Source organism: Tamandua tetradactyla, chromosome 3, assembly GCF_023851605.1.
Source record: "Tamandua tetradactyla isolate mTamTet1 chromosome 3, mTamTet1.pri, whole genome shotgun sequence".
NCBI lineage: Eukaryota > Metazoa > Chordata > Mammalia > Pilosa > Myrmecophagidae > Tamandua > Tamandua tetradactyla.
In genome coordinates this window covers 194,851,020-194,874,683 of record NC_135329.1, presented here as the reverse complement: position 1 = coordinate 194,874,683, position 23,664 = coordinate 194,851,020, and the positions used below count along the sequence as shown (strand labels likewise).

At 50.7% G+C, this 23,664-nt stretch overlaps 4 protein-coding genes across 7 annotated transcripts in view; 3 read left to right on the top strand and 1 right to left on the bottom strand.

Annotated features, from left to right (window-relative positions):
- Window positions 1-1,028: 1,028 nt before the first annotated feature.
- Window positions 1,029-6,495, bottom strand: RETREG2 (reticulophagy regulator family member 2). Of its 2 annotated transcripts, XM_077155178.1 has the most exons (9): window positions 6,167-6,495; window positions 5,766-5,872; window positions 5,005-5,035; window positions 4,515-4,650; window positions 4,003-4,087; window positions 3,596-3,739; window positions 3,331-3,425; window positions 2,999-3,134; window positions 1,029-2,750 (listed from the first exon to the last, which is right to left on the bottom strand). In XM_077155178.1, exons 1-9 carry the CDS (start codon window positions 6,445-6,447, stop codon window positions 2,128-2,130), a joined length of 1,638 nt encoding a protein of 545 aa, XP_077011293.1. In that variant the 5' UTR covers window positions 6,448-6,495; the 3' UTR covers window positions 1,029-2,127. The 2 variants fall into 2 exon arrangements, with proteins under 2 accessions (XP_077011293.1, XP_077011294.1); XM_077155179.1 differs by lacking the exons at window positions 5,766-5,872; window positions 6,167-6,495 and having other exon boundaries at window positions 4,515-4,562; window positions 5,005-5,022.
- Window positions 6,496-7,674: 1,179 nt separating this feature from the next.
- On the top strand, window positions 7,675-12,328 carry CNPPD1 (cyclin Pas1/PHO80 domain containing 1). The gene is made up of 9 exons (XM_077155180.1): window positions 7,675-7,793; window positions 8,020-8,107; window positions 8,541-8,649; window positions 9,275-9,356; window positions 9,521-9,641; window positions 9,723-9,851; window positions 10,260-10,321; window positions 10,707-10,824; window positions 11,067-12,328. The coding sequence occupies exons 2-9, from the start codon at window positions 8,039-8,041 to the stop codon at window positions 11,610-11,612; spliced, it is 1,236 nt and encodes a 411-aa protein (XP_077011295.1). The 5' UTR covers window positions 7,675-7,793; window positions 8,020-8,038; the 3' UTR covers window positions 11,613-12,328.
- A 126-nt stretch (window positions 12,329-12,454) lies between these two features.
- SLC23A3 (solute carrier family 23 member 3) lies at window positions 12,455-20,081 on the top strand. Its single transcript, XM_077155177.1, has 12 exons — window positions 12,455-14,105; window positions 14,262-14,419; window positions 14,537-14,634; window positions 14,844-14,917; window positions 15,085-15,266; window positions 15,581-15,704; window positions 15,859-15,973; window positions 16,955-17,208; window positions 17,741-17,846; window positions 18,103-18,270; window positions 19,171-19,266; window positions 19,363-20,081. The coding sequence occupies exons 1-12, from the start codon at window positions 13,938-13,940 to the stop codon at window positions 19,653-19,655; spliced, it is 1,836 nt and encodes a 611-aa protein (XP_077011292.1). The 5' UTR covers window positions 12,455-13,937; the 3' UTR covers window positions 19,656-20,081.
- A 493-nt stretch (window positions 20,082-20,574) lies between these two features.
- The window catches only part of NHEJ1 (non-homologous end joining factor 1), a 92,027-nt gene continuing 88,937 nt past the window's right edge, over window positions 20,575-23,664 (top strand). The window contains exons 1-2 of one of the 3 annotated variants that reach the window (XM_077155183.1): window positions 20,575-20,719; window positions 23,433-23,609. In XM_077155183.1, coding sequence (XP_077011298.1) covers window positions 23,433-23,609 — 177 coding nt within the window. In that variant the 5' untranslated portion in view covers window positions 20,575-20,719. Of the gene's footprint in view, window positions 20,743-20,905; window positions 20,993-23,432; window positions 23,610-23,664 lie in introns of those variants that run through there. The other 2 variants (XM_077155182.1, XM_077155181.1) reach the window with 2 other exon arrangements.

Below are 23,664 nucleotides of genomic sequence, written 5' to 3'. Positions count from 1 at the left end.
AAAAAAAAAAAAAAAAAAAAACAGTCAGACACATAACAACCAGCAGCCAAGGGTGAATGTCAAGAATGGACCCTTATGGAAGGAATTCCAAATCTATGGTTAGCATTTTGATCCAGCTACAAGCTTCTGGCTCTATCCTCAAACTGGAAGTTTAATATGGAAATTGATTAAAAGTGGGGCACATGGAAGACGCTGTTTTTCTGATTTGATTTTATTTTCAATTGCCTATTCGTTGATAGAATTTTCATTCTCTGAAAACTCTAGATTAAAAATTCATGTTCCTTCATAGCACAGGGAAGGACCACAGTCAGTTTTGAAAGACTGTCTCTCAAGCAAATGTGAAACAAATGGAGAGGGAAAATTCTCACACATGTTGGAGGGACATGGCAAAGAAGTCAACCTCAAAAGACAAGTACCTCAGCCATATGGTACTTCCAAATGAAGGTAGAGACCATGAACTCATTAAGGAAGTTATCTTCTCATTCCTGTACTTTGGTGTTCTTTCCTAAAGAGGGAAGCTTGCCAAGGGTCCATCCTTTGTGAAGCCAAGATTACAGGTCCTCTACTGTTCCCAAGACATTGAGTAATTGTGCCCTACCAATGGACAGAGGCCTCCTCTTAAGAGTGCATTTGCTGGACCACATTGCTTTCTTTTGGTCTCTGGCCCCAACATTTACTAGGTCTTGTGACCTTCGGTTAATGTGCCTGTAAAATGGAGGCAATAACAGTACCTATCTTGTAGGGCTGTGAGGAAAACATGAGCTTATATACATATAAATCACTGAGAACAGTGCCAAATATCTATTACGCATTCATCATTAGCTGTTTCCTCACTGTTCCTTGCCCAGAAACCAGTTTGATACAGATATAATTCTTCAGGTTAACTCCCTCGGTATAAACCAGTGTTAAGCAATAATTGTTAGCATGTAGATGGGTGAGGACTACGTAAGAAGGTAATTAAGACTGAAGGAAACATGATAGAAAGCAATTATGGTCTCAAACTTCTATTGATTGGGTAGACAAGGCAATTTCCTCCTGTGTATACTTTATTCACACATGCTAAAAATCTCACTAAACATATCACACTGTCAGGGAAGATGACGGGATATTAGGGCTGTTTGGGTAATCCTTGTTTTGTACCAAGGTAAATAAACAGCTGTAAGATTTGGAACAAGGGGTAAGGAATGAAGAGGGGGTCAAACAGTGTGGGAGGCAGTTCACAGGGAGGCAGGCAGGTAGCAGGAATTCTAGCCAATTAACTTTATTTTTCCAGTCAACACCTGCAGAGATGTTACTGTCCACTTTCCCAACCCTAGCAGGGGGTCCCACACACATGGACCACTTATAGCCAAGAAAAGCAGGTCTCCTCATTCCTTCCTGAGATAGTAAGGAGGCACCTTATCCTAACAAGACAGAGCTCATGTTAACCAACCCCAGTGCTGGTGTATGTACTGTGGGATCCCTGCTCTCCTCCTGTAACATCAAAAGCCAGAATAAACTAGTATGAAAGTGCAATGAAGGTTACACTGGCTAGTGATCTAGGTGCCTAACTACTGCCTGATCAGCCACGCCAGGTTTAGGCTTTGTCTTCCAGACCAGGAACCTCCCTAAAGCTTAGCCAGGTCCTGCTATGAAGGAGAAGCTAGGAAAGAGTAGGGGCTGAAGTGCTAAGCAGAGGACACAGCAGAGAAATAAAGCAGAGAAGGACAGGAGAGAAAAATGATCAAGTGCCTGGACTAAACAACCAACTGGGACATGAGGGCAGAGCAGCACAGGTCCCTGAGGATAGGAGGGAAAGAAGGGAAAACCACCAGGGCTTGGGGCAGAGTGGAATGAGAATAAAGATGAGAAAGGGAGGCAAGTGTAGGCTGCAGGAAGGACTTCCCTAGGCCTGTTTGCATCCACTAACCCAAATGTAAAATTATTTACAGTCTTAAAACCAATCCCAGGCACAGGTCCTGCACCAGCCCTGAGACAGCAGGCAGGCAGGCAGGGAGAGGGTCGACTGGCTGCTATCCCACAACCAGCTTTCCCACTCAGTGCCCCTCCCCAGGTAGGAGGGAAAGGAGGAAAATGTCACCACTAGCCAGGAAAACCTACTGTGCCTGCAGCTCCCTCTCCCATGGCTCATGGCACTGCCATGGCCTGAGCTTCTTGGTCTGACTGTGCCAGAGATAGGGTGTCAGACCCCAAAGATGGAGGGGGTGGAGCATCAAGGGGTTTTGGGAGTGTCTCTGGCCCCAAGCCCAGCTCTGCATTCAGCTGCTCCAGCTCTCCTTGATCCAGCAACTCAAAGTCCTCAGTGGTGAGCGCCTCTTCTTCCTCAGGGGCAGGCAGGGGCTGGGGTAAGTCCTGGGGAAGAGGTGGGAATACTGAGGGGGAGGGTACTGGGTCACTTTCAGCAAGGCAAACTGGGGGTGACAGGGTGCTGAGCAGAGTGGTGAGGTCACCACTCACTGCCTCTGGGTTCAGTGTCTCCACTGATCCCCCAGAGGAGCACTTCACTCCATTTGAGGGGGACCCTGTGCCATTGAAGTGTGTGTTCACAAAGTGCAGGGGGGATGAGAGCCGAAGCAAGGTTTCCTTGGCTGCCATGTCTTCCTCCTCCTCTGAGTCCAGGGCTTGTTTTGAGAGGGTCTGATGAGGGCCCAGCAGATCTTCGGGTGGGGCTAGCTCTGCCTCCTCTCCCTCCCCTATCTCCCGGCTCAGGGCTTCCTCCGGCTCACTTGGCAGGCTCTGCTGGTCCAAATCTGTGCAAAGAACAAAACCAGGACTAGACCTGCCATTCTGATTGGCCACATCAGGCCTGTCAATTTCAGGATGAGAACTCAGAATAAGGAATGCTGGGCTAAGTTCTAGGTGTTACGGTCTTTCCAGAGTTTATAGTAGAATTATAGAGTCAGTTCCCTAGAGATAACATTCATGAAGGGCCAGAGAGCACAACCAGTGTCCTAGGACAGGGGATAGGAAGATTAGTAGGGACAAGGGGCTCCCATACCCTCAGAGACATCTGTCAGTTGTGGCGTAGTGGCCCGGGATACAGAGAAGCCACCACTCTCCAATATAGAAGCTTCCTCATCTGACAGCTCTGAGTCTGTAATGGCCAACGCCAGTGCTGTTTTTTTCACATCCACCTGCAGGAAAACCAGGTTGATCACAAGAGGTGAGGGAATAAGAGAACCAATTTCCCACAATACCCCTTCCCTGTTCCATGTCCCATTTATCCCTGCTTCCCACCCCCTTGAGAGATGGCAGCTCTAAAGCAGACAGAACATGAGAAAAATCTTCCCCCAGCCTTTTATTTGTCACCCCTAGCCCCCTGGACCTCACCACTGGAGAGAAGCCAGCCAGTTCTGCCTCGCTTTCACTCTCTGTCTCTGCCAGTGGCTCATCCCCTCCGGGGGGTATGTTCTTTCCCTGCCGCTCTGTAGGAGGTAAGAGTAGTAGGACAGTGACCAAGCACAGATGCTGGGATGGGGGTGAGGGTAAACAAGCATGGCCAAGGGCCTGAAGCATATCTAAATTCCAGGGCATTCATGGGCCATAAACCAAGGCCCTCCCCACTTTGGCCCTCCTGGGATAAGGGATCCCTTACTCTTCTTGTCATGTTTGTGGTGCAGGGCATCAGCTTCTGCCTTCATGCTGTAGTCCAGCTGCATGAGCAGGGGCTCAAGGCGTGTGTACATCCTCTGGATCAGCTCATGATAAACCACGAGGGGCCACAGCAGGATGCTCAGCACTATGGGTTAAAGAGGGCACTCAATGCTCCCTAAAGTCATACAACTAATGACCAAGACGGGCAGAAGGAAGTCAGAGCCCTTTCCTGAAGCTATGCCAACCTCTTCCCTCCACCCCAGATGACTATTCCAATTAGTAATACTACAGTATCCTTAGAGAGCTCTGTAAACAGGTAACTGAGCAGAGAGAGTATACTCTTCCCTCAGTGTCCAGGGAAAGACAAGAAGAAGGCTTTGAGAAGGGCAGGGGCCACGCTCTACTCACAGACAATGTAGGAAATCATAATCCCTGGAACGTAGTGTCCCAGCACAGCCAGCATGGCACAGCCAGAGCAGACTCGAGCACAGAACTAAAGAGAAGAGCACAGGGTCTGAAGAGAGCCTTGTGCTGAGATATGAGCCCCACCCATCCGTGTAAGAAATTACTGCTCAGTTGTTAGAAGAATGGGTATGCCCTCTGGGAATTTGGTGATCCCAGTCTAAACAAGAGGAGTCTCTAGGTCACTAATTCAGGAAATTTGCAGTAGATACTGCCAAATAGCTATAATTTAGATTGGTTTGCCTAGGCAGAAGGTAGTGTTAGAACACTGGAAGCTTATTCCAAGGCAACCCTGCCTCCTGTACCATGCTACTAGATGTGAATATGGCCTCAAGGAAGCAATCAGGCCTCTTCCTTCAGGATCTCCAACCATAGAGTGTACATCACTCCTCCCCATCCTCCCCCACCTCTATCCTCTCAAGGTGCAAAGAACTGTTGTGCAGCATGGGGGAGGTTACCTGAGCTGGATTCTGCCTCTTATACTGCAGCAGCTCCTGCAGGTGAATCTGGAAGGTGAGCCAGCTCTCAGCCAGGTATCTGCATAACTCGGGCACACTCAGCAGATGCGGCCGGGCGCCTGACCCCGCACCCTCACTGGGGAGACATGAATAACCCCTGGAGGCTTCAGATACTAGCTTCCTAAGCACTTAAATCTCTCTGGGAATGCCAATGAGGTCTTTAACCTAAGGAAGCAGACAACCCCACCTCACAAAGGGAGGCTGTGTTGTTCATGGGAAGCAAAGCCCAGAGCACAGAGGCCTCTGTCCATAAAAACACGCACACATGAATGTATAACCAAGTAAACTCTGTGGCTTATTACTAATCCATTCACTATGCTGGGGTCTATACCTGCAGCTTCCACAGGATTGCCCTGCACTGTGTTAACATCAGTACCAGCAAGCAAGACAGGATTTGGGCATTTGTCTTCAAAAGGCGGCCTGCACTCACCTGTCAGAGTGTGGCTCCTCTGGGGATGATGCTATAGAGAAAGGAGGGGAACAAATTACTGAGTGGTAGGGGCCCTGACAGACACTTTCCAAGAGAGAAACAGTTGCCCCTCTTCTGCAGTCCCAGAACACTTTCTTCAGATGCCAGTGGCAGGAAAAGATACACTGTTACTGTTATATTTGTCTCCTTTCTTACATTCTACTCTTTTCAAACACAAGGAATCACATCTTACTTATATTTATATCCCAAGCATATCATACAATACCTGGCACTATAATTATTTTCTAAGTAACTTACACATTGTTCCAAAATACCTATTAAGCATATATATGGATAATGACAAACACATTAAAAGTTAATATTTATTTACATGATTTGTATCTTGTGTGAATTACTACTGTAAGCACATAACATGTATAAAACAGCTAATCCTGCCAAAGCAATTTCTGTCATTCCTGTTTTATGGATGAGGAAACTGAGACAGAGATTCCGAGTGACTTATACAAAGTCTCACACATACCAAGCAGCAGAGTAGGAAACAACCGAGGTAATCTGATTGAAGAGTCCACATTCTTAACTACCACACCATCAGTAACACTGACTTTGGGAAACGGAAATTCCCATTATGGGAATTCCCACTTCCTAAGTATGGGGGAGGGAGTAAGAGGGTGCTTAGGAAGCAGGGGGCCTGCTGCACATTTCCCTCACCATTCAATCCATCAGCGGGGTCAGACACAATAAATCAAAGAAGCAACACTCACCCGAGACCTCAGGGAAGAAGCGAGGCTGCCAGAGATCCAGAAGAAGATAGACTAAAAGTGAGACGCTAAGTACGAAGAAGGGCCGGAGGGACGACGAAGAGAGCAACCTGAGGGAGAGACAGGAACCTCAGCGGGTGAATGAGTGAGAGAGGCTCCTCCATCCATCGCAGAAGGCAAAAAGCACCAACGATCGGGCAATGGGAACACCCAGGCCTGACTCCGCGACCCAAAGATCGGGGAAGGGCACCCAGGTGGGCTTTCTCCCTTTAAAATCTGTGGGATGAGTCACCCCCTCTAAGCCAAGAGACAACCCCCACAGATCGGGGAATGGTACACCGGCCCCTCCCGCCCCCGCTCTCCCCGCGCAGCCCGGCCCCGCCCCCCTCCTCCGCTGCCGTTACCAGAAGAGGCCGTTGAGCGCAGCCGCCGTGACCAGGCTGTGCAGCGGCTTTTCCCACACCAGCAGTCGCTGCGCCGCCGCCAACACCGCCTCCCAGCCGCGGAGCCGCAGCCAGAGCGTTGCGGCCAAGCGTCCCACCGCCTCGGCCGTGGCCGCCTCCTCCTCCGCCTCACCGGTGGCCTCACCCATGCCTAGGCTAAGCCCCAGGCCCAGGCCGAGGCTCAGACCCAGCCCCGGGCCTCCTCCCACGCCGGTGTTACCACCGCCACCGCCGCTCGCCATTGCCCCGCCGCAGCCGCCGCCCGAGCTCGCGAGGAGCCAGGGCTGCGCGGCGGCCGCTGGGGGCGCGTCAGGCGGAAGGGGGCGCACGCCGCGGAGACTGCCGCTGAGACAGCAGTCGGGCGTCACGTGACGGCAGCGCGACGAGTTCGTCACGTGACGCGGCCTATCCGCCGAGAAGGGGCGGCCCGCGCCTGCGCGCAGGTGACTGCTGGTGACCCTGCTCGTAGGCAGGTGCGTGTTCTAGCTACTGAAGTCGTGACCCGGGATCCCTGCCCGGGTGGTTGGTGTCTGTCTGTGCCAGACCAATGAACTGTGTCTCCGCGTTTCTCCACCCCGGCTCTTGTTCTTCTTCCTGGACAGGCAGGGCAGCTAGAACGTCTGATGCTGGCCCCGTATCTCCGGTGTGATGCGTCCTGGGCTTTCAGAGGCCCAGGATCCTTGTTAGGATCTCCTGCTCAGGAAGGGCGCTGGCCATCACGTTATTCCACCGTCGACGCACTCGTTTTTCCAGTTCCCTCCCCTCAGCGAGTAAACACCAGCGCGTGACTCGGCAGAGTCAAAAGCAATCTCACCTACTCAGAAAATTTGTTCCCTGCCAGCCCCCTTTCCCTCCTCCGCATATCCTCCCTCCCACTTCTTAAGGTTGAGGGAGGGGGCAGTTTAAAAATAAAGCCTCATGAGGCGCTGTTTACTTCTGGGAGGCGGGGCAGATTAATACCATTTATTAAGGCAACGTAGCACGCTCATCGTATTCGCTTGAAATTGTTTAGAGGTAAACACTTGAGATTATTTAATCCCTGCAATAACCCTACAAAATAGACATTTAAGTGAGTTCATTGAATTTCAAACTATACTAAAGGGTTTACCGCGAAAAGTAAGCTTCCCTTCCACCTTGTCCACAGTTCTCGCACCAAGTTTGTTGTGTACCCTTTTACACGCTTTTGTACACTGCTGGGTGTCTTATCTCCCCTTTAAAATTAAAAAAAAAAAAAGCAACTTGCTGCTTTGCGTCTTGTTTAATTCGCATTAACATCCACACCGGTACGAAGCGGTCTGCCTCGTTCGTCCTCAGTGCGGTACGGTCCCTTGCGAACTGTCCCAGCTTCTCAAACGAGGCCCCGCTGGGGCTCAGCTGTCACATGCCCGGGGACACAGTGTGATGAGAAAGTCGACCCCCGCTCCTTGCCCGCGGCCGGCGGCGTGTCTGAGCGTGCGGCAGGAAGTGCCAGGCGCCGAGTCGCCCGCGACGCCCGGGAGGCTTGTAAACGCCGGACCGACGCGCCGCGCGACCCAACGGAGTGCGGGCCTCGCGCCGGGTCTTCCGGCACCCCACCCCACTCCGCGAGGTGAGCGCCGCGCGGACCTCTCGGGGATCCCAGGCCCCGCACCCAACCCCGGGCGGAACAGGAAGAGGCGCCCGCCTTCCTGGGCCCCGCCTGCAGCCGCCGGCGCGAGGGGAGGGGGCTGGCCGGGCGAGGGCGGCGGTCCGCACTCCGGAGGCAGGTGGACCGGTGGGCTGGGGCGGCTCCGCAGGTCCCTGACGACTCGTCCTCTTCCTTTCCCCCCTCGCAGGGCGGCGGCCGACGGCGTGATGGACCTGGCGGGGTTCTTACTGGACGAGGAAGGCACCTTCTCCCTCACCGGCTTCCAGGACTTCACGGTGAGCGCGCGGCTCGCGCTCTCCCCGGCCTTCCCGCACTCGGAGCCGGGACCCAGGCACTCCCCTCCGGGCCTTACCGGGACGCTAGCTCGTTTGACTGCGGTGTCCGAGAGTCAGGCAGCAGCCGCTCGGGCCGTGCCTACTCGAGGCCCCGGCTGCTTGGGCCCTGAGGAAAAGCCGCGGGCCACGGGTGGGGGTTTATGTGGCCACCTTCCTCCGAGGACCTCCCCCAGGGAGACCTCGGTGGCGAAGCTTCCTCCCCCTATGGATCAGACACCTATTAACAAACAATCCGGAGAACGTGGGGCTGGGTGTGGCACAGGTCCCACTGGCAGTGAGGCAGGTTGCCGACCCGCACCCCACTTCCAGCCCTGATCTCCATCATATCCTTCCCTGCCCTTCACTATCCACCACTCTTCCTGCCCTTTTTCAGTTCCTCCCAGGACACCAGAAGCTGAGTGCGCGAATCCGAAGGAGACTCTATTATGGCTGGGACTGGGAGGCTGACTGTAGCCTGGAGGAGCTCTCCAGCCCTGTGGCAGGTTCGGCACTGTTAGGCAATGTTGTGCCAGTCCATATAAGAAGCATGAAAATGGGGTTGTCAGGGGTCACCTGAGTGATTCTAAGCTTATTCTTCATAACTAGCTGTTTGTTAATTGGTTCAAGAACCTGGGTTTGAAAAAAAAAAGTTAAAAATTTCTGGTTTGCAAGTTTATATTATTCTTGACTTGTATATCACGACCTTTTTTTTTTGTATATTTCCCAAGTAAACAAGGTATGTTTATTTCCCCAATGAACAAAAGTGGAAAGTAAATCTGGATGATTTCAGGTGACAGGGAAATAAACCTTCCTGGTACAAGAAGCCGAAATTCAAACGTAGAATGGGCTTTTTGCCTGTGTGGGAGAACTGGGTTTGTTTTAATACTATTTTGTTACCTGTCCCAGTGCCTGAGATAAGATAGATTGGGGTCTTCTGATAGCAGTGGGAATTGTTTTTTTTGTTTTTTGTTTTTTTTTTTAACATGGGCAGGCACCGGGAATCGAACCCGGGTCCTCGGGCATGGCAGACAAGCACTCTTACCTGCTGAGCCAGCGTGGCCCGCCCAGCCGTGGGAATTGAAGGAGGAAAGTTGTTTGCTCACTCTGTTTCCTTCCACCCCCTTGCAGACATTGCTGTGGAACTGCTCCAGAAGGCAGCTCCCAGCCCTATTCGCCGACTCCAGAAGAAATACGTTGCCCACGTGTCCAGGTGAGCTTGGAATTGAAGGGACAGGATGAGAATATTTGGGCCCTAGAGAGAAGGGAATGTTTATCTCTAAAGAGAAGATATAAAAACACAAGGATGAGCATCTTAAGAGTTATAAGAGTTGAGAGACCCTGGGGTTCAATTACTGATCCTTTCTTACCCCCTAGGGAGGCATGCATCTCCCCATGTGCCATGATGCTGGCTCTGGTGTACATTGAGCGGCTCCGGCACCGAAACCCAGACTACCTCCAGCATGTATCCTCCTCTGACTTGTTCCTCATCTCCATGGTAAGACACCCCCTCCATCTCACTGATGAACCAGGAGCTGGGTGTCTGGCTCTACTGATAATACCCCTCATTCTTTTGCAGATGGTAGCCAGTAAATACCTCTATGATGAAGGGGAGGAGGAGGAGGTCTTCAATGACGAATGGGGAGCAGCTGGGGGTGTAGCTATACCCACTCTTAATGCCCTGGAGAGGGGCTTCCTGAGTGCCATGGTGAGCAGCTGTTCTCTTGCTCTGCTTTCCGGGACCCTCTTTATGGCCCTTTCATCCTTTGTCTTTTTTCTTTCAGCCTTCTGTTGTTTGTTCAGTTCTTTGTTTGCCTGTCCCTATCCTGTCTTCCTTTTAGTTGTCTATTCTTCCTAGCCCTTTGAAACTAACCCTGTTCCTGGAAAGCTCAGGCCAGGAATGGGCACAGATCATGCCCAGGCTGCTTTTGCCCCTCGCTCTTCATGGAGGGCATAATATGAAATCAGATATGTGGTAACTAATGAATTAATACATAAAAGCACTTGGGACAGTGTCTGGCCTATAACAAGTGCCAAAGAAGTGTTAGCCTTAGTGGTGGTTGGAGCTGCTTATAGCCGAGTCTGGTTTGGTGCCCTTCTCTCTTCTTCTCCACAGGATTGGCATCTCTACACCGATCCTCGGGAGATATTTGAGGTGCTGAGCTGGCTGGAGAGCTGGTAGGTTCTAGAAGTTGGGAAGAGGGGCTCAAGGGATGTGAGGGCTGAGGCCTGAGCTATGGGAACCAGAGTTAAGGGTCTGTATAATTGGGGGGCACAAGGAGGCAAGAAGAGTTATCCAAGGTGGTAGTTCCCAAACCTATCTGCCCACCTCGTAATCACTTTTAGGAAGGTAAGGATGGGAGGCGTTTATTTAAAATATAGATTCCTGTGTCTCACCCAAGGTTTCTGGTTTAGCAGTTAGCCCCAGAATTTGTTCATTTAATAAGGTCCCCAATATTTTCTGGTGGGGCCTGAGGAGCCACCAAGGTTCCCAGGGGTGTGAGGGTGCCCTTGGGCTGGGTGCAGATGAATTGCAGACTTTTTTTCCCTCCCCTTCCTCCAGTGTGGCTGAGCAGCAGGGGCAGCGACGGGGCTGGTACACTTACACAGACCTTTGTGTGCTGCTGGAGCAGCCAGCCTGGCAGCTGGCCTTGGGCTCCCTCTGCCAGAGCCTGGCAAAGGTGAGGAGAGTCAGGAGGGATAGGGGTTTGAGAGGGTGGGATTGAGGTAGAGCAAGTGCTGAAAGGTACAGTGGGTAGAGTTAGGGAGTAGATGTGTGAGGTGGGGTGTAATTGGCTACAGAGAGCTCTAGGTTGAACACAAGTTTCTAGAGACAAGAAGTGGGTGTATTAAAGAGCGTCAGAAGCATTTTTGGGGGGGAAGGATGTTTGGGCACTGACCTTTTTTATCCTCTTTTCTGCAGCTGTCCTGCCTCTTAGCCATGGCATATGTGAGCAGTGTGGCCCTGGCTGTGGCATCGGTGGCTATAATACACCAGTCCTTGGGGCTGTCCTGCAGTCCCCCACCTGGCCCTCCAGACCTTGGACTGGCCTCCAGGTGCCTCTTGGAGCCCTGCATACCTTCTTCCCTGCCACAGTGCCTGCCATCTCCTACTAACATCTCCAGCTGCCTAGAAGAGGACATAGGGCTGCATTCACTCTGGGGTAGTCTTCTGGCTTCATTGACTCCCTTGCTGTTGCCTCCCCCGGACCCTCCTGCCCCACCTACCCTTCTCCATAACTGCCCCCTTTGCCAGAAGCTCCAGAGAGACTCCTCAGCCTGCCGTGCCTGCCACCACTCCAACCATACAGTCCCCACTGGACCTCCCAGCCCCTGGTACCATGCTCATGGCCTGGCTCCACCCTGGTCTTGGAACCCAATGCCCCCTCTGTTCCTCCAGCCCCAGAAATGCTCCCTCTTCAGCATCATGGAGCTGGCCCGCCTCAAGTCTTTCATTTTCCCAGGCTAAGTAGGGTTCTGAGAAAAGCATTAAGAGGATTTGGGAGTCTCTAGAAGCAGGGGGAACAAAGCTTGATTTAGATCCTCTCTACCCCTCTGCTCTGGATCCTTGGCTGGTCCCCTGTCCTCCTGGGTGATGGAGCTGAAGAGGCAATAGGGCAGAAGGACTGAAGGTCATTCAGTCTCCCAGACCTCAGTGGCTGGCTGCTTGCCTGGTGCAGTGAGGTACCAGGGAAGCTTCAGCCTGATTACCAGGGAGGTTTCACAGATCAACAGAAGAGAAACCCCTCTCCCCTCACCTCGCCTGGGCTCTTCTAGACTTTAGTTTTTGAGTTCCCTACAATGGAAGGGTAAAGGGAAGATGAGGGAAGTGGGATGAGGTAGGGAAGGAACCTTGACCCTGGGTTGTGTGATGTTTCTGAGGCAGGGGAGCCAGAAACTGATAGGGCCAAGGCGGGAGCTGCTGAAGGAAGGCTGGGGGAGGTGGGAAACCTTACCACACCCCTCCCGGGGATGTACTCTGTTAAAGCCAGGTACTGCTAGGACCTTCAACTTTGATCTTGTCTTCCAACTTTTTCCTCCCCTAGTGCCCTGGCTCCTAAGGCATTCCTATCTTCTGGTTCCTCTCTTGGTGTTCTCTTCCCAACCTCCTTTCAGTCACCGCTTTGTATCTGGGTTTTTCACGCTTTTGTAGAATTGAGGTTTCAATAAAGAGTTTTAGTTGCATGGCCTGGACTCTTCTTTCTAAGGCAGCCCTTGATTTTTCCTCCCAGCATCTGCCTTCTAAGCTTCCCAACTTCCTCATCCCATCTTGCAATTTCCTTATCTCATCATCTGAGCCCCATTTCAGAACTTCCCTATAATTTGATAAGATGGGCTCCCATTGATATCGTGGCCTCCCATTTCAAGCATCCACTCAACCCTACTCCTAGCAGGGTTTTGCACAGCTGGACTTGGGGCATCATGAGATATAAATGGTAACCATCTTGCCTATGGTTGGCCCTGTCCGTCACACTTTTTGGTTGAGCACCAACCTTGTGGATCCTGAAGTGTATTTTATGAAGAGGGACCAAGCCTATTATCCTGCAGAACTCTGAGAGCTTCATGAGTGCAAGCCCGAGGCACACTCTCTAGCCTGACTTCCTCACTGATCTGACGGTGGTAATGAGTGATATTAAAAGAACTCCAAGGCTCTGTTATCACCAGAAAATGGAGCAGCTGCTCTGGGCATCTGGACTGAGTATTTGGGATTGCCCTAAGATGGTCCATGACAGGGGTGGTGCTGCCCCCTTTGGGGCATTTTGGAAATTCATGGGGCATACTTTAGTTGTCAAAGGATTTGAGGGATGCTACTGGCATTTAGTCTGTCTGGAACCTCCCTCACCATGAAGAATTTCCAAGACGACCTTTGAATGACCTGCTGGATATCATGTCTATGAAAAACATGTTTATGCTTATCTATACCTAGAAATACCTCCCATTTTCTATGGAAACATTAACTAGTTTTTACATATTTTGAAAAAGACTCAGTTTTCCAAGGAATGCACCTTCATGTAAATTAAGAAAAAAAACTTTTGTTTAACAATTTACCAAGAGATTTCCATTTTGGAAAATTGGACCAACAATGGCAGCACTGCTTGTGGTATGTGTGTTTCCAATAAAACACTAGTATCAGTTGTGTTTGTCACTATTGCATTTACAGTGATTCTACATATGAGTGTGGGGATTGGACTGTTTCATTGTCTTCTGGTTTGTGTTCAAGCTTTTACTTACTAAAATCCATGTTGCAATAACTTCCTTTTCATATCTATCACTTTTCCTGTATAGAAGTTAGGGCATTACATGGAGTTGTGGTCATTCTTCTTGTCATTATGTGTTGTAGAGTGTATTATCCCCGAGTTTCATTTTGAGGTAGTCAGGAGTTTCATTTCAGGTATCCTGAAATGGTTGAAAATGGAGGATCTAATTTGTTTCTAAATGTTGGTGGTGAGGAGGGGGTCTGCAAAATCTCCCCAGGTAATTTTTGGTAGGTTACCTCTCTACCCCTCCTATTCCATTTTCCAGAGCATGATCCAGGAGTAGGGGATCTGGATGAAGATTTTGGGGGGAGGGGTCCAGAACTTGACTCCCCGGTTAATAGGTGATGAAATTTGCACAAGAGCTGGGCAAAGGTGAAAGGGCTGTGTTCTGTCCCAAATCCCTTATCCCTTCGCTCCGCTTCGTTGGCACCTCCACCCCCTCCCCACCTCAAGTAGCTAACTCCACCCAAACTCTGATCTCTTTCTCACTTAATTCTGTCCCAAGGTAGCCAAGGCAAGACAAAAGCCAGGGCAGCATGAGTGGATCACCCTGCCATCCCACTCGACCCCAACCGGTGGGCTCCCAGCATATCCTGACTCCCCCGCAGTTACCACCACATGCTCCCCAGAGTCCCTCACCCCCAACCTGGTCCTCATCTTGTGGGCCTCCTGCCTGGGGTCTCAGCTGTCTTCTGGCTCTGCAGGTAGGAGGTAGAAGCACAGGTGCTAGCTGAAGGAAGGTTTTTTTTTGGTGGGTGGGGTGGGGGAGGGTTGGTATGGCATGCAAGACCCTCCAGAAACAGGTATTTCCTGGGAGAGGAGGGTAACAGAACCACTGCTTTGTATTTCTCCTCCTGCAGCATATCCTGGTCCTGGCTTCTCTGCTCTGTACCTCCCACCTGCTCCTCCTTCGCAGTCTTCCCCCAGGAGGACTCTCTTACCCCCCCGCCCAGCTCCTGGCATCCAGCCTTTTCTCGTGTGGTGTGTCTACCTCCCTGCAAACTTGGATGGGCAGCAGGTGAGAGGACCTCCCAGGAGAGATGGGGGCGGTAAGATTCAGGGAGTAGGAGAGGTTTGGGGGAGCCCTGTTTCTTGCCATGTGTATCCAGACCTGTGAGGGTTGCTGCTCCTACAGGTTGCCTCTTGTCCAGGCCCCGTCCTTAGAGTTCCTTATCCCCGCTCTGGTGCTGACCAGCCAGAAGCTACCTATGACCATGTGGACACCTGGAAACTGTGAGCACAGAGCATGGGCATGGCAGGATGGTGGGGTTGGGTGCTAAACTGAACATACAGGTGTATGTGGGTGCAAGACTGAGATTGGGCAATGGAGGGACCACTTGGCACTGTAAGGGTCTTGGAGCTGGGCCAGAGGACAGCCAGGCCTGAAGAGCAATAGGCTCATCCCACTTCTTTCTTCTCTCCATGTGCCAAATCTTTCCCAGCCTCCCTTGTGCTGCAGCTATGTAGAGGGCCTGGCTGCCATGGCCTGGAGCTCTGGAACACTTCTCTTCGAGAGGTGAGTGGGAGAGTGGTGATGGGGGTTGGGGAGGCCATTGTTTCTATCACTTAGGGACTGACGTGCTTTGGGGAGGGAACTATCCCTGGAATTAGTTGGGAGGTCCAAGGTGAGACCAACTTGATTGAGCAGAGTGTTCCTCTCCATCCTCTCCTTTACTCCACCAGGTATCCGGGGCAGTGGTGGTATCCGGGCTGCTGCAGGGCACACTGGGGCTACTGGGGGCCCCTGGCTGCTTGTTCCTGCACTGTGGGCCCTTAGTGTTGGCCCCCAGCCTGGTTGTGGCAGGACTCTCTACCCACAGAGAGGTAGCCCTGTTCTGCTCCGCTCACTGGGGCCTGGCCTTGCTGTACGTGAGTCCTGAGAGTCGCGGGATGGTGACCAGTGGGGTGTGTGGGACTGGGAGAAGGCCAAGCTGCTGGTCTTATCAGATTCAGCAATGATCTGGGCAGGGGATTTTGGATTTTTAATCCAAGGCCTTTCCTGGATCCAGCTGATCTCCCTGACTTTCACACTGTCTCCTCTGCCCCTTCTACCACATCTGGGTTTTTATTTTTTAATATCTGGGACCACCTTTTGTGGTGCTCTGCCCACCCCTTCCTCCATTACCAGCCCTCAGGATGCCTGCTTCCTCCTGCACCTGAAGCTCCTTCTTTCTTCCAGGCTTATCCTGCTCATGGTGGTCTGTTCTCAGCACCTGGGCTCCTACCAGTTACCCCCATGGCCCTGGAGGCGAGCTTCAGCCTCTCCAAATTGTGCTCAAATCCCTGTCTTCCGGCTCGTCTCGGTATGTGGACGTCTAGACAGGGGCAGGCAAGGCTGGAGGGGCTGGCACGGGCTGCCCGCTTGGCCTCCTACCTTTGGGTGCCTGCCCACCTCTTTAAGGCTGGTTCAGAAGGTTCTTGGGGTAGGTTCTTTTCTGTCTCAGTCTTTCCCCTCAGGTGCTGATCCCCGTGGCCTGTGTGTGGAGTGTCTCTGCCCCTCTGGGTCTCAGCACTACGCCCCTGGAGCTGTTGCCCCCCACCGAAGCTCCGTGGTTTTGGATGCCTCATCCAGGTGGGTTTCCTCTTAGTCCACCCTCCTATTGCTCAAGAAGGACATTTGTGTCTTTGAAGTCAGGATTTAACGGGATTCATGTCTAAGTTACATTCTGTGTTTTCTCAAAACACATCGGAGAGAGAAATTGTCAAGCTGAGGCCTCTCACCCAGGTGTTTTATTTAGGTCAGTGTTAAAAAAAAAATCCATAGTTTCTGTAGGCCCCACGACTCCCTATAGATACTTTTCACCCGATTTATGCATTTATGTTCCCCCCATAGGCATGTGAGTTGGTGACCTAAGTATAACATTTGCTTTGGAGACATTGCATAGGAAATTCATTCATTAATTTAATAAAGATCTTTTTCATGCTGTGTGCCAGGCATGTGATGGGGGCACAGTGATGAATATGCAGACACAACATCTGCCCTCAGGGAGCTTACAGTCTATGGTGGAACTCAGAAATTAGTAGTCACCCAAGAAATGTAAAATTGCCATTGTGGTGATTCTAATAAAGGGGAGGTACACTGTATGGAATGAGAGCTTATAATGGGAGAGTTTGACTTCAACAGGAGGTCAGGAATGGTATTCTTGAGGGACTGATCATGAGCTGAGATGTGAGAGATGAGTATGAGCGAACTAGATGAAGGCAGGAAAGAAGAGCATTCTAGGCAGAGAGAACCACATGTGCAAAGGCCCTGTGGTGGGAGGGAGAATAGTAAATACAAGGGCCTTAAACACAAAGGCCAGTGTGTCTGGATTCAGTGAGATAGAGTGTGGTAGGTCTGCAGAGAAAGGTCACGGTCAGACCAAAGAGGATTTTCTAGACTGTGATAAAGAGATGGATCTTTATCTTAAGAGTTCCGTGATATTATCCCAAGACATTATCTATAACAGGCTATCTAGGATACTTGTGAAATAGACTGTTAGAGGCAGAAGGATGCTCCAGACTTGAATTTGGCTCCAAGGCAGCTCTTTGTCACCCCTACCCCCACCCCCAGGTGAGTGGGACTGGCCCTTGCTGACACCCAGGGCTCTGGCTGCAGGCATCTCCATGGGCCTAGCAGCCTCCGCCAGTTCCTTGGGCTGCTATGCCCTGTGTGGCCGGCTGCTGAACCTGCCTTCCCCACCTCCACACGCCTGCAGTCGAGGACTGAGCCTGGAGGGTCTGGGTAGTGTGCTGGCCGGGATGCTGGGGAGCCCCATGGGTATGGCATCCAGCTTCCCCAACGTGGGCACAGTGAGTCTTTTCCAGGTATGGTTCTTGATGTGGGAGCAGTGGTGGGGACAGGGTCTGGGGGTGCAAGGGAAGGAAGGAACTTGCACTGATTAAGTATCAGCTGGGCCTAGCACTCTGTCAGATATCTCTTGCTAGTTATCTCATTTAGGGATGGCCCTGGAAGCGGTATATGGGACTGGAAGTGTGAGGAAGACACTAAATCCCTACTGAACTCCTTGTATGCATCAGGCACCATCCAGGGCTAGGGTTCCAGTGAAGACCAAATCAGATAAAATTCTTGATCTCTTGGGGACTTTAGAGAAGGAGAGGGAGACCCCCCCCCAAAAAAAAAACCCTACCAGTAAATAAGATAATTTCAGAGAGTGATAATTGCTGGTTGGTGAAATAGTGGCTGTGTATTTACCTTTAGATAGGGTGGGTCAGGGGTGCTTCTTGGAGGAGGTAACATTGGAGCTGGGATCCAGTTGATGAGAAGGCACTGGCCAGGTGCAGATCTGGAAACAGTTGAGGAGGAAGTTGTGTTTTCCAGTGTCTCTTCTTCACATAGGCTGGATCCCGGCGAGTGGCCCACTTGGTGGGGGTGCTTTGTGTGGGTCTTGGACTCTCCCCCAGGCTGGCCCAGCTCCTCACCACCATCCCACTGCCTGTGCTTGGTGAGTGGATGTATCAGCAGGGCTGGTATTGGGCTTGCACCCCACCAGTATGGCCAGACTGGTTCTTTATGGCTGGCATCTTTTCTTTCTGAATATCCTCCCTGGATGGCTGGAATGAATATGTGTGTCTGCTGTCCTTGTTTTCTCATCCCAGCATCTTGATCTCTCCCTACTTCCCTCCCCACCTGCCTAGCTTGCACTATCCATGCCATGCTAGCCCTCTCCCGACTGCCTTGATTTTCTCCATACGAGACAGGTGGGGTGCTGGGGGTGACCCAGGCTGTGGTACTGTCTACTGGATTTTCCAGCTTTCACCTGGCTGACATTGACTCCGGGCGGAATGTCTTCATTGTTGGTTTCTCCATTTTCATGGCCCTGCTGCTTCCAAGATGGCTTTGGGAAGCCCCGGTCCTACTAAGAACAGGTGGGAGGATTGGGGAGTGGGAAAGCAAGGGCCTAAGCCTTCAGACCTCTGGACTCCTGGCCTGACACTCTTTTCTGCACTTTAAAGAGTAGAGGTCATCCATTTGTTCATCCATTTATTAGCACTTTGCTGGGCAATTAGAATACAATGATGCTTCCGGGTGTTACATTCTAGTAAAAGTGATGAGATGTGAAGGAAAACAACAACAAAGGTTCAGATAAAGAGAAGTGGTGCTCTGAGGTGAGCCTGATGGCCTCTGTTTGAGATGATCCAGGTAAGTTGCATGGAGAAAGTATCCTTGAGCTGGTCTTGAAGGATGATAAAATTTAAACATATTGGGTAAGAAGAAGGTCATTCCTGATGGAGAAATCATCATAAACAAAGATAGAATTAGGAAGTCATGGGTATATCCTGGGAGCAGCAAATGGTTTGGTTTGTCTAGAGCAGTAGTTCTCAACAAGGGGCGATTTTGTCCCCCAAGGGACATTTGACAATGTCTGAAAATATTTTTGGCTGTCACAAATGGGAAAGGGAAGTGTATGTTAACTGGCATTCAGTGGACAGAGACTTGCTAAGGTTGAGAAAGCCAGGCTATATCATAGACGGTAAGAAGTGGGAGATAAGTAGCTTTTAACACCAACTTTTCAGAGAAAGGGGTCCTGGAACAGTCAGAGCATTTCTGGAGGGTGTGTAGATGCTCAGAAGGTATTGAAAAGGGATCCTGTGGGAAGGGCCTGTGAAATGGAGAGTAGAGGGGCAAAGGTGGGGTGAGGTGCAAGACAGATGGAATGACCATTCAGAAAAACCTGACCTTAGCTCAGGATTTGAGTTTAGATCTAGAAGTCCCTGGCCTGGGCGAGGATCAGAGTTTATTTTCTCCCTGGCCCCAATCCCCTCTAGGCTGGAGCCCCTTGGATGTGTTACTGCACTCACTGCTGGCAGAACCCATCTTTCTGGCTGGAGTCTTGGGCTTCCTTCTTGAGAACACCATTCCTGGTAAGTTGAGCCAGGCCCTAACAGACTGGGGAGTGGTCAGGAAATCTGCACCCTTAAGACAGGCAATGACCTATCTACCAAACTCTTTTTTTACAGGCACACAGCTTGAGCGAGGCCTAGGTCAAGGGCTGCAATCTCCTTTTGCTGCTCAAGATGCTCAGGTGCCTAAGAAGTATAGGGAGAAGGCTGCTCAAGAGTATTGGCTTCCTTTCTCCATCCAAAATCTGTGTCCCTGTATTCCCCGGCCCCTCTATTTCCTCTGCCCACCGCCTGAGGACCCTGACAATGAAGAAGGAGAGCCTTCTGAGCCAGGAGAGACAACAGATTTGCTGCCTGGCTTTGGGGACCCATGTCCTGAACCTAGCAGAGAGGGCCTTGGGTCTCAATAACTACCAGGACTCCTGTTTTTGTCCTGGTTAGTTTAGCTCCCATGCTCTACTTTCTCTTAAGGAGAGGATGTGTGTACGTGTGTCTCTAACAAGGACTCACCTAAAGGCCTTATTTCCCAACAGGTGTGGTACCTCTTTTTCTCTTGATTAGGGCTATTTCAAAGCAGGGGCCATGAATGAATGAGATTTTGCCTGTGAATCCCAGCATTCCCTTAACAAATATTTATTGTGCACCTCCCATGTGCAAGGTCCTGGCACTATAAATATGAAGAGGACAGGGACTCTGCCCTCTCAAAGGCACTTATAGTTTAAAATTAGCTTGTGATTACTAACTAAAATGCAAAACAGAAGGCAAGCTATAATAAAGATTCAAATAATGTGGGAGCAAGGAAGGAACAATTAATTCTGATTGGGGGAAGTCGGAAAGGTGGGCCTTGACCAGTGGGGAGGATTTTTGGTTGGGGAAAATGGGTGGGGAGTAGTTTTCAGGCTCTGGGATCATCTTGAGCACAATCATGAGTTGTACCAAGTATAAGATGAAGGTTGCCAGTCTCTCCGTGGTGAGGGAGAACAAGCACCGGATACATGGAGGGAGAAAACGGGGAGAAGAGGGAAAGGCAGAGGATGAGGTCAGACGAGGATAGGAGCCTCCTTCTTTCACTCTAGTGCTGCTGAGGCTACGAAATTACCTAGGGAAATTCAATCCCCTCATTTTACAGAAGAGGGAAGTGTCTTGAATTTACTGACAAATTCAAATGCGGTCGCTCCTCTCCTGCACCTTGTCCGGTTTCCCGTGTACTCCACCAGCATGACTCCAGGAGCAAAACTACCTGCCCCTCAACCTCTCTGATACCGCGCTCCCTAGACTCTCTTCCTTGCATCCCCGGCCACCTTAGCGGGTCAGCGCCGAGCGCTTCTTTAACAGCTCCGAAGGCCTACAAGCCCCACCCACGTCAAGTTCGGGCTCCGCCTTCACCTCAAGACCCCGCCTCCCCGCATGTGGGGGGGAATCTAATCTAGGCCTTTCGGTTTGCGCCGGCGGGCGGGCCTACTGCGGGGAGAGGGTGAGTTCTCGCGGCCGCTCACGGTAGGTGGGATCAGACCCCAGTAAGGGCCGGGGGCTGGGGCGGGGGTCGGGCGGGAAGAGGCTAGTCAGACCCAGTGAGTTGGAACCGCAAGGGCGCTTTCTCACTAGGGCGAGCGTTCGGCCGAGGCGGGCGGAGCCCCTGTGAGTGGGCGGAGCTACGCGTGCGCAGTTTGCCTCCAGGCTGCAAGGCGGGGTTTGTGGGGCCTTGGAGTCTGTGTTTTGTCTGCTGCTTGGAGCGATGAATCCTGAGGTTGTTAGCGTTGTTACTTCTTGAGGGTCGGGAGGCGCTGCTCAGTGCAGCTGGTGCTGTAAAATGGAAAGGCAGACGGGGAAGGCTCTTGCAGTGAGGGCGGGTGGAAACCGGATACCAGGCGTGGCTCCTTGGGTGGGGCTGTGGTAAAGAGACCTAACGTTCGTCCAGTCCCAGAGGGACGGGGCGTGGTCCAGCCCGTCTGGCCGCTGGGCTCTGCTGCCCTCTGCAGAGTGTCGGAGGAACTGCCCTGAGAGTGGGGCTCCGGGCCGAGGGGCGGAACTTGGGGCAAGCCGACCCAGACCCCACTGTTGTCTTTCATTGCTCCCCGCCCTCCACTCGAGAATATTAAACGGTGTAACTGGCTATTGTGACTATTAAAGGTGGCCTTAAAGGGGAAAAGAAAAGGCTGACATAGAATCTCAGTCTCAGAACGGGACGCACGTGATGCGAGCAGCCAGCCCTGGCCTGGTACTGAATGTGCCAGAATTTTCTATGGGGTAGTTGGCTCTGACCACTTTTTAAGATACCCTCCTGCTCCTCATCCAGGCCCAGTACAGTTTGAGGGTTCCGAGCTTCCAGACTTTTCCACGTTGACAGCTGGGGCAGCTAACCACATTTCTGTGACGCTTAAAAGTGTGCACTTAGGGGGTTAAAGGGCTTGGTGACTCACTTGCGACTCTGACCTTTGGCAGTATGGAACTCTTGTCTAGTGAGGCATAGCTTAATCATTCCAAGACATTCTTTCTCTGCCCGTAGGAACAGCACGTGGGAGATGTGGCTGAAATCCCAGCCCCCAGCCCTGACTCGGGCTTGGTCCCACCTACCGTGAGCCGCCACGAGAGTTCACACTCTCCCGGCGGTGGGCCCGCCCGCCGGTGCATATGCAAGGTTTTGAGGCTGCTGCAAATAAAATTCACAATATATACTTATATTTCACCTGTGTAATGACTATACAAATGAAATTATGTCACAAGGCCATGCTTCAAAAACTAGATTGTGGGTGGAAGAATAATGGGCTCAGATGAAAATACCAGAGGAACAGAAGCGTTAATCAGATTTAACAGGAGTTTTATTATTTTTTAATATTCTAAGATCCCCCCGCCCCACCATACTTCTCTTCACTTTGTATTTATAGACTGAAATAATGGAGATTATATTACCTTTTCTGTTTACTTCCAGGAAAAATCATTAAACTTCCAATCAAACAGCTATAGTTACTGAACACCTGCTAGGTTAAGGTGCTACTTTAGCTGTTGAGATAGAAAAATTGGTTTCCAGGAGTTCCAGGATGTGCTGGAGGGCATGTCTCATTGATGGCCTTGGGGGGGGTGGGCTAAGGGGATGCTAATTTACTATTTCTCTGCAAAGTGAGGGTACTTTGTATGCATGACTTTCTAGTCTTTCGGGTTCTTTTTGAAATGGGCTTTGGGACTTGTCTGTTTTTACTTGGACGCAGCTTATTAGCTCTTTTTCCTGTGACATTGATATCTTTGAGAAATTGGTGTTAGCTATGAGCCTCTTCCTACCAAAAATGCCTAGATTCCCAAGTATGGATTCTAGATTAAGAACCCCTGTCTTAGGGGGTGCAAGGGTGGTTCAGTGGTAGAATTCTCACCCGCCAGGCGGGAGACCTGGGTTTGATTGTTGGCCTATGCACTTCCCAAAACAAACAAAAAACCAAACAAACAAAAATTCAACAAATGGTGCTGCAAATCACATGGAGAAAGAATGAAATGTGATCCCTGCCAGGCGTCATATATGAAAATATGCAGATACATTTAAAAAAAAAAACCAAGAACCCCTGCCTTAGAGTATTCTTTTTAAAATCCTGAGAGCTGCCAGACCTTTGTTTTTGGGTTTTTTTTTTTTTTTTAACATGGGCAGGCCTGGGTAATCAAACCCAGGTCCCTGGCACGGCAGGCAAGAATTCTGCCACTGAGCCACCATCACACTGCCCCTAAACCTTTGTTTTTAGATAATTATCAAATGATTTGAATTTCCTGCCTATGACACTCATGACTTATGATGCTTTAGAAAAGAAGATCTATTTCTTCTTATCTGGGAATGGATAACATTGACATATTTATTAGGAACATGATAAAGATGCAACAAGAATGGTTTAGATTTCCACATTAAGTTATATTATTTGAAGCAGGATTACTCACACCAAAGTGCTGAGGCTTAGACACTATAGAAGATAGGTATTTTCTGCCTTTTAGGAACTTAATATGGAGGGAGACCCTTAAAGTTCTAAAATAGAGTTGTATTGGGTAAGAGGTGGGAAAGTCGGTGTTGAGCTGGTTATGACAGGAGGAAAATGTAAATCCACGCCTTTCTGTTTCATCAGGCAGGATTTTCACAAGACTTTAGTTGATATAGAGCTGTCTGAGGGGTGCCTTCCCTGGGCTTCCAGTGCTAAGTTAGGACTCTCTTGCAGATGGAGGAACTGGAACAAGGCCTTTTGACACAGCCATGGGCGTGGCTGCAGCTTGCAGAGAACTCCCTGTTGGCCAAGGCTTACATCACCAAGCAGGGCTATGCCTTGTTGGTTTCTGATCTTCAACAGGTGTGGCATGAACAGGTGGACACTAATATAGTCAGCCAGCGAGCCAAGGTAAGTGTGAAGAGAAGTACTGGTGATGGTGGGAGTGATGGTGGCTATAATTGCT

Excerpts from the sequence above, each read along its gene's own strand:
- RETREG2 (XM_077155178.1), bottom strand. The coding sequence starts at position 6,447 with ATGGCGAGCGGCGGTGGCGGTGGTAACACCGGCGTGGGAGGAGGCCCG. Across the intron at positions 5,873-6,166 it reads GCGCTCAACGGCCTCTTCTG|GTTGCTCTCTTCGTCGTCCC; the intron begins GTAACGGCAGCG and ends TCTCTCCCTCAG. Across the intron at positions 3,426-3,595 it reads CCACAAACATGACAAGAAGA|AGCGGCAGGGAAAGAACATA; the intron begins GTAAGGGATCCC and ends TACCTCCTACAG.
- CNPPD1 (XM_077155180.1), top strand. The coding sequence starts at position 8,039 with ATGGACCTGGCGGGGTTCTTACTGGACGAGGAAGGCACCTTCTCCCTC. Across the intron at positions 8,108-8,540 it reads CCGGCTTCCAGGACTTCACG|TTCCTCCCAGGACACCAGAA; the intron begins GTGAGCGCGCGG and ends GCCCTTTTTCAG. Across the intron at positions 9,642-9,722 it reads ACTTGTTCCTCATCTCCATG|ATGGTAGCCAGTAAATACCT; the intron begins GTAAGACACCCC and ends ATTCTTTTGCAG.
- SLC23A3 (XM_077155177.1), top strand. The coding sequence starts at position 13,938 with ATGAGTGGATCACCCTGCCATCCCACTCGACCCCAACCGGTGGGCTCC. Across the intron at positions 14,420-14,536 it reads CAAACTTGGATGGGCAGCAG|GTTGCCTCTTGTCCAGGCCC; the intron begins GTGAGAGGACCT and ends CTGCTCCTACAG. Across the intron at positions 14,918-15,084 it reads GGAACACTTCTCTTCGAGAG|GTATCCGGGGCAGTGGTGGT; the intron begins GTGAGTGGGAGA and ends TTACTCCACCAG.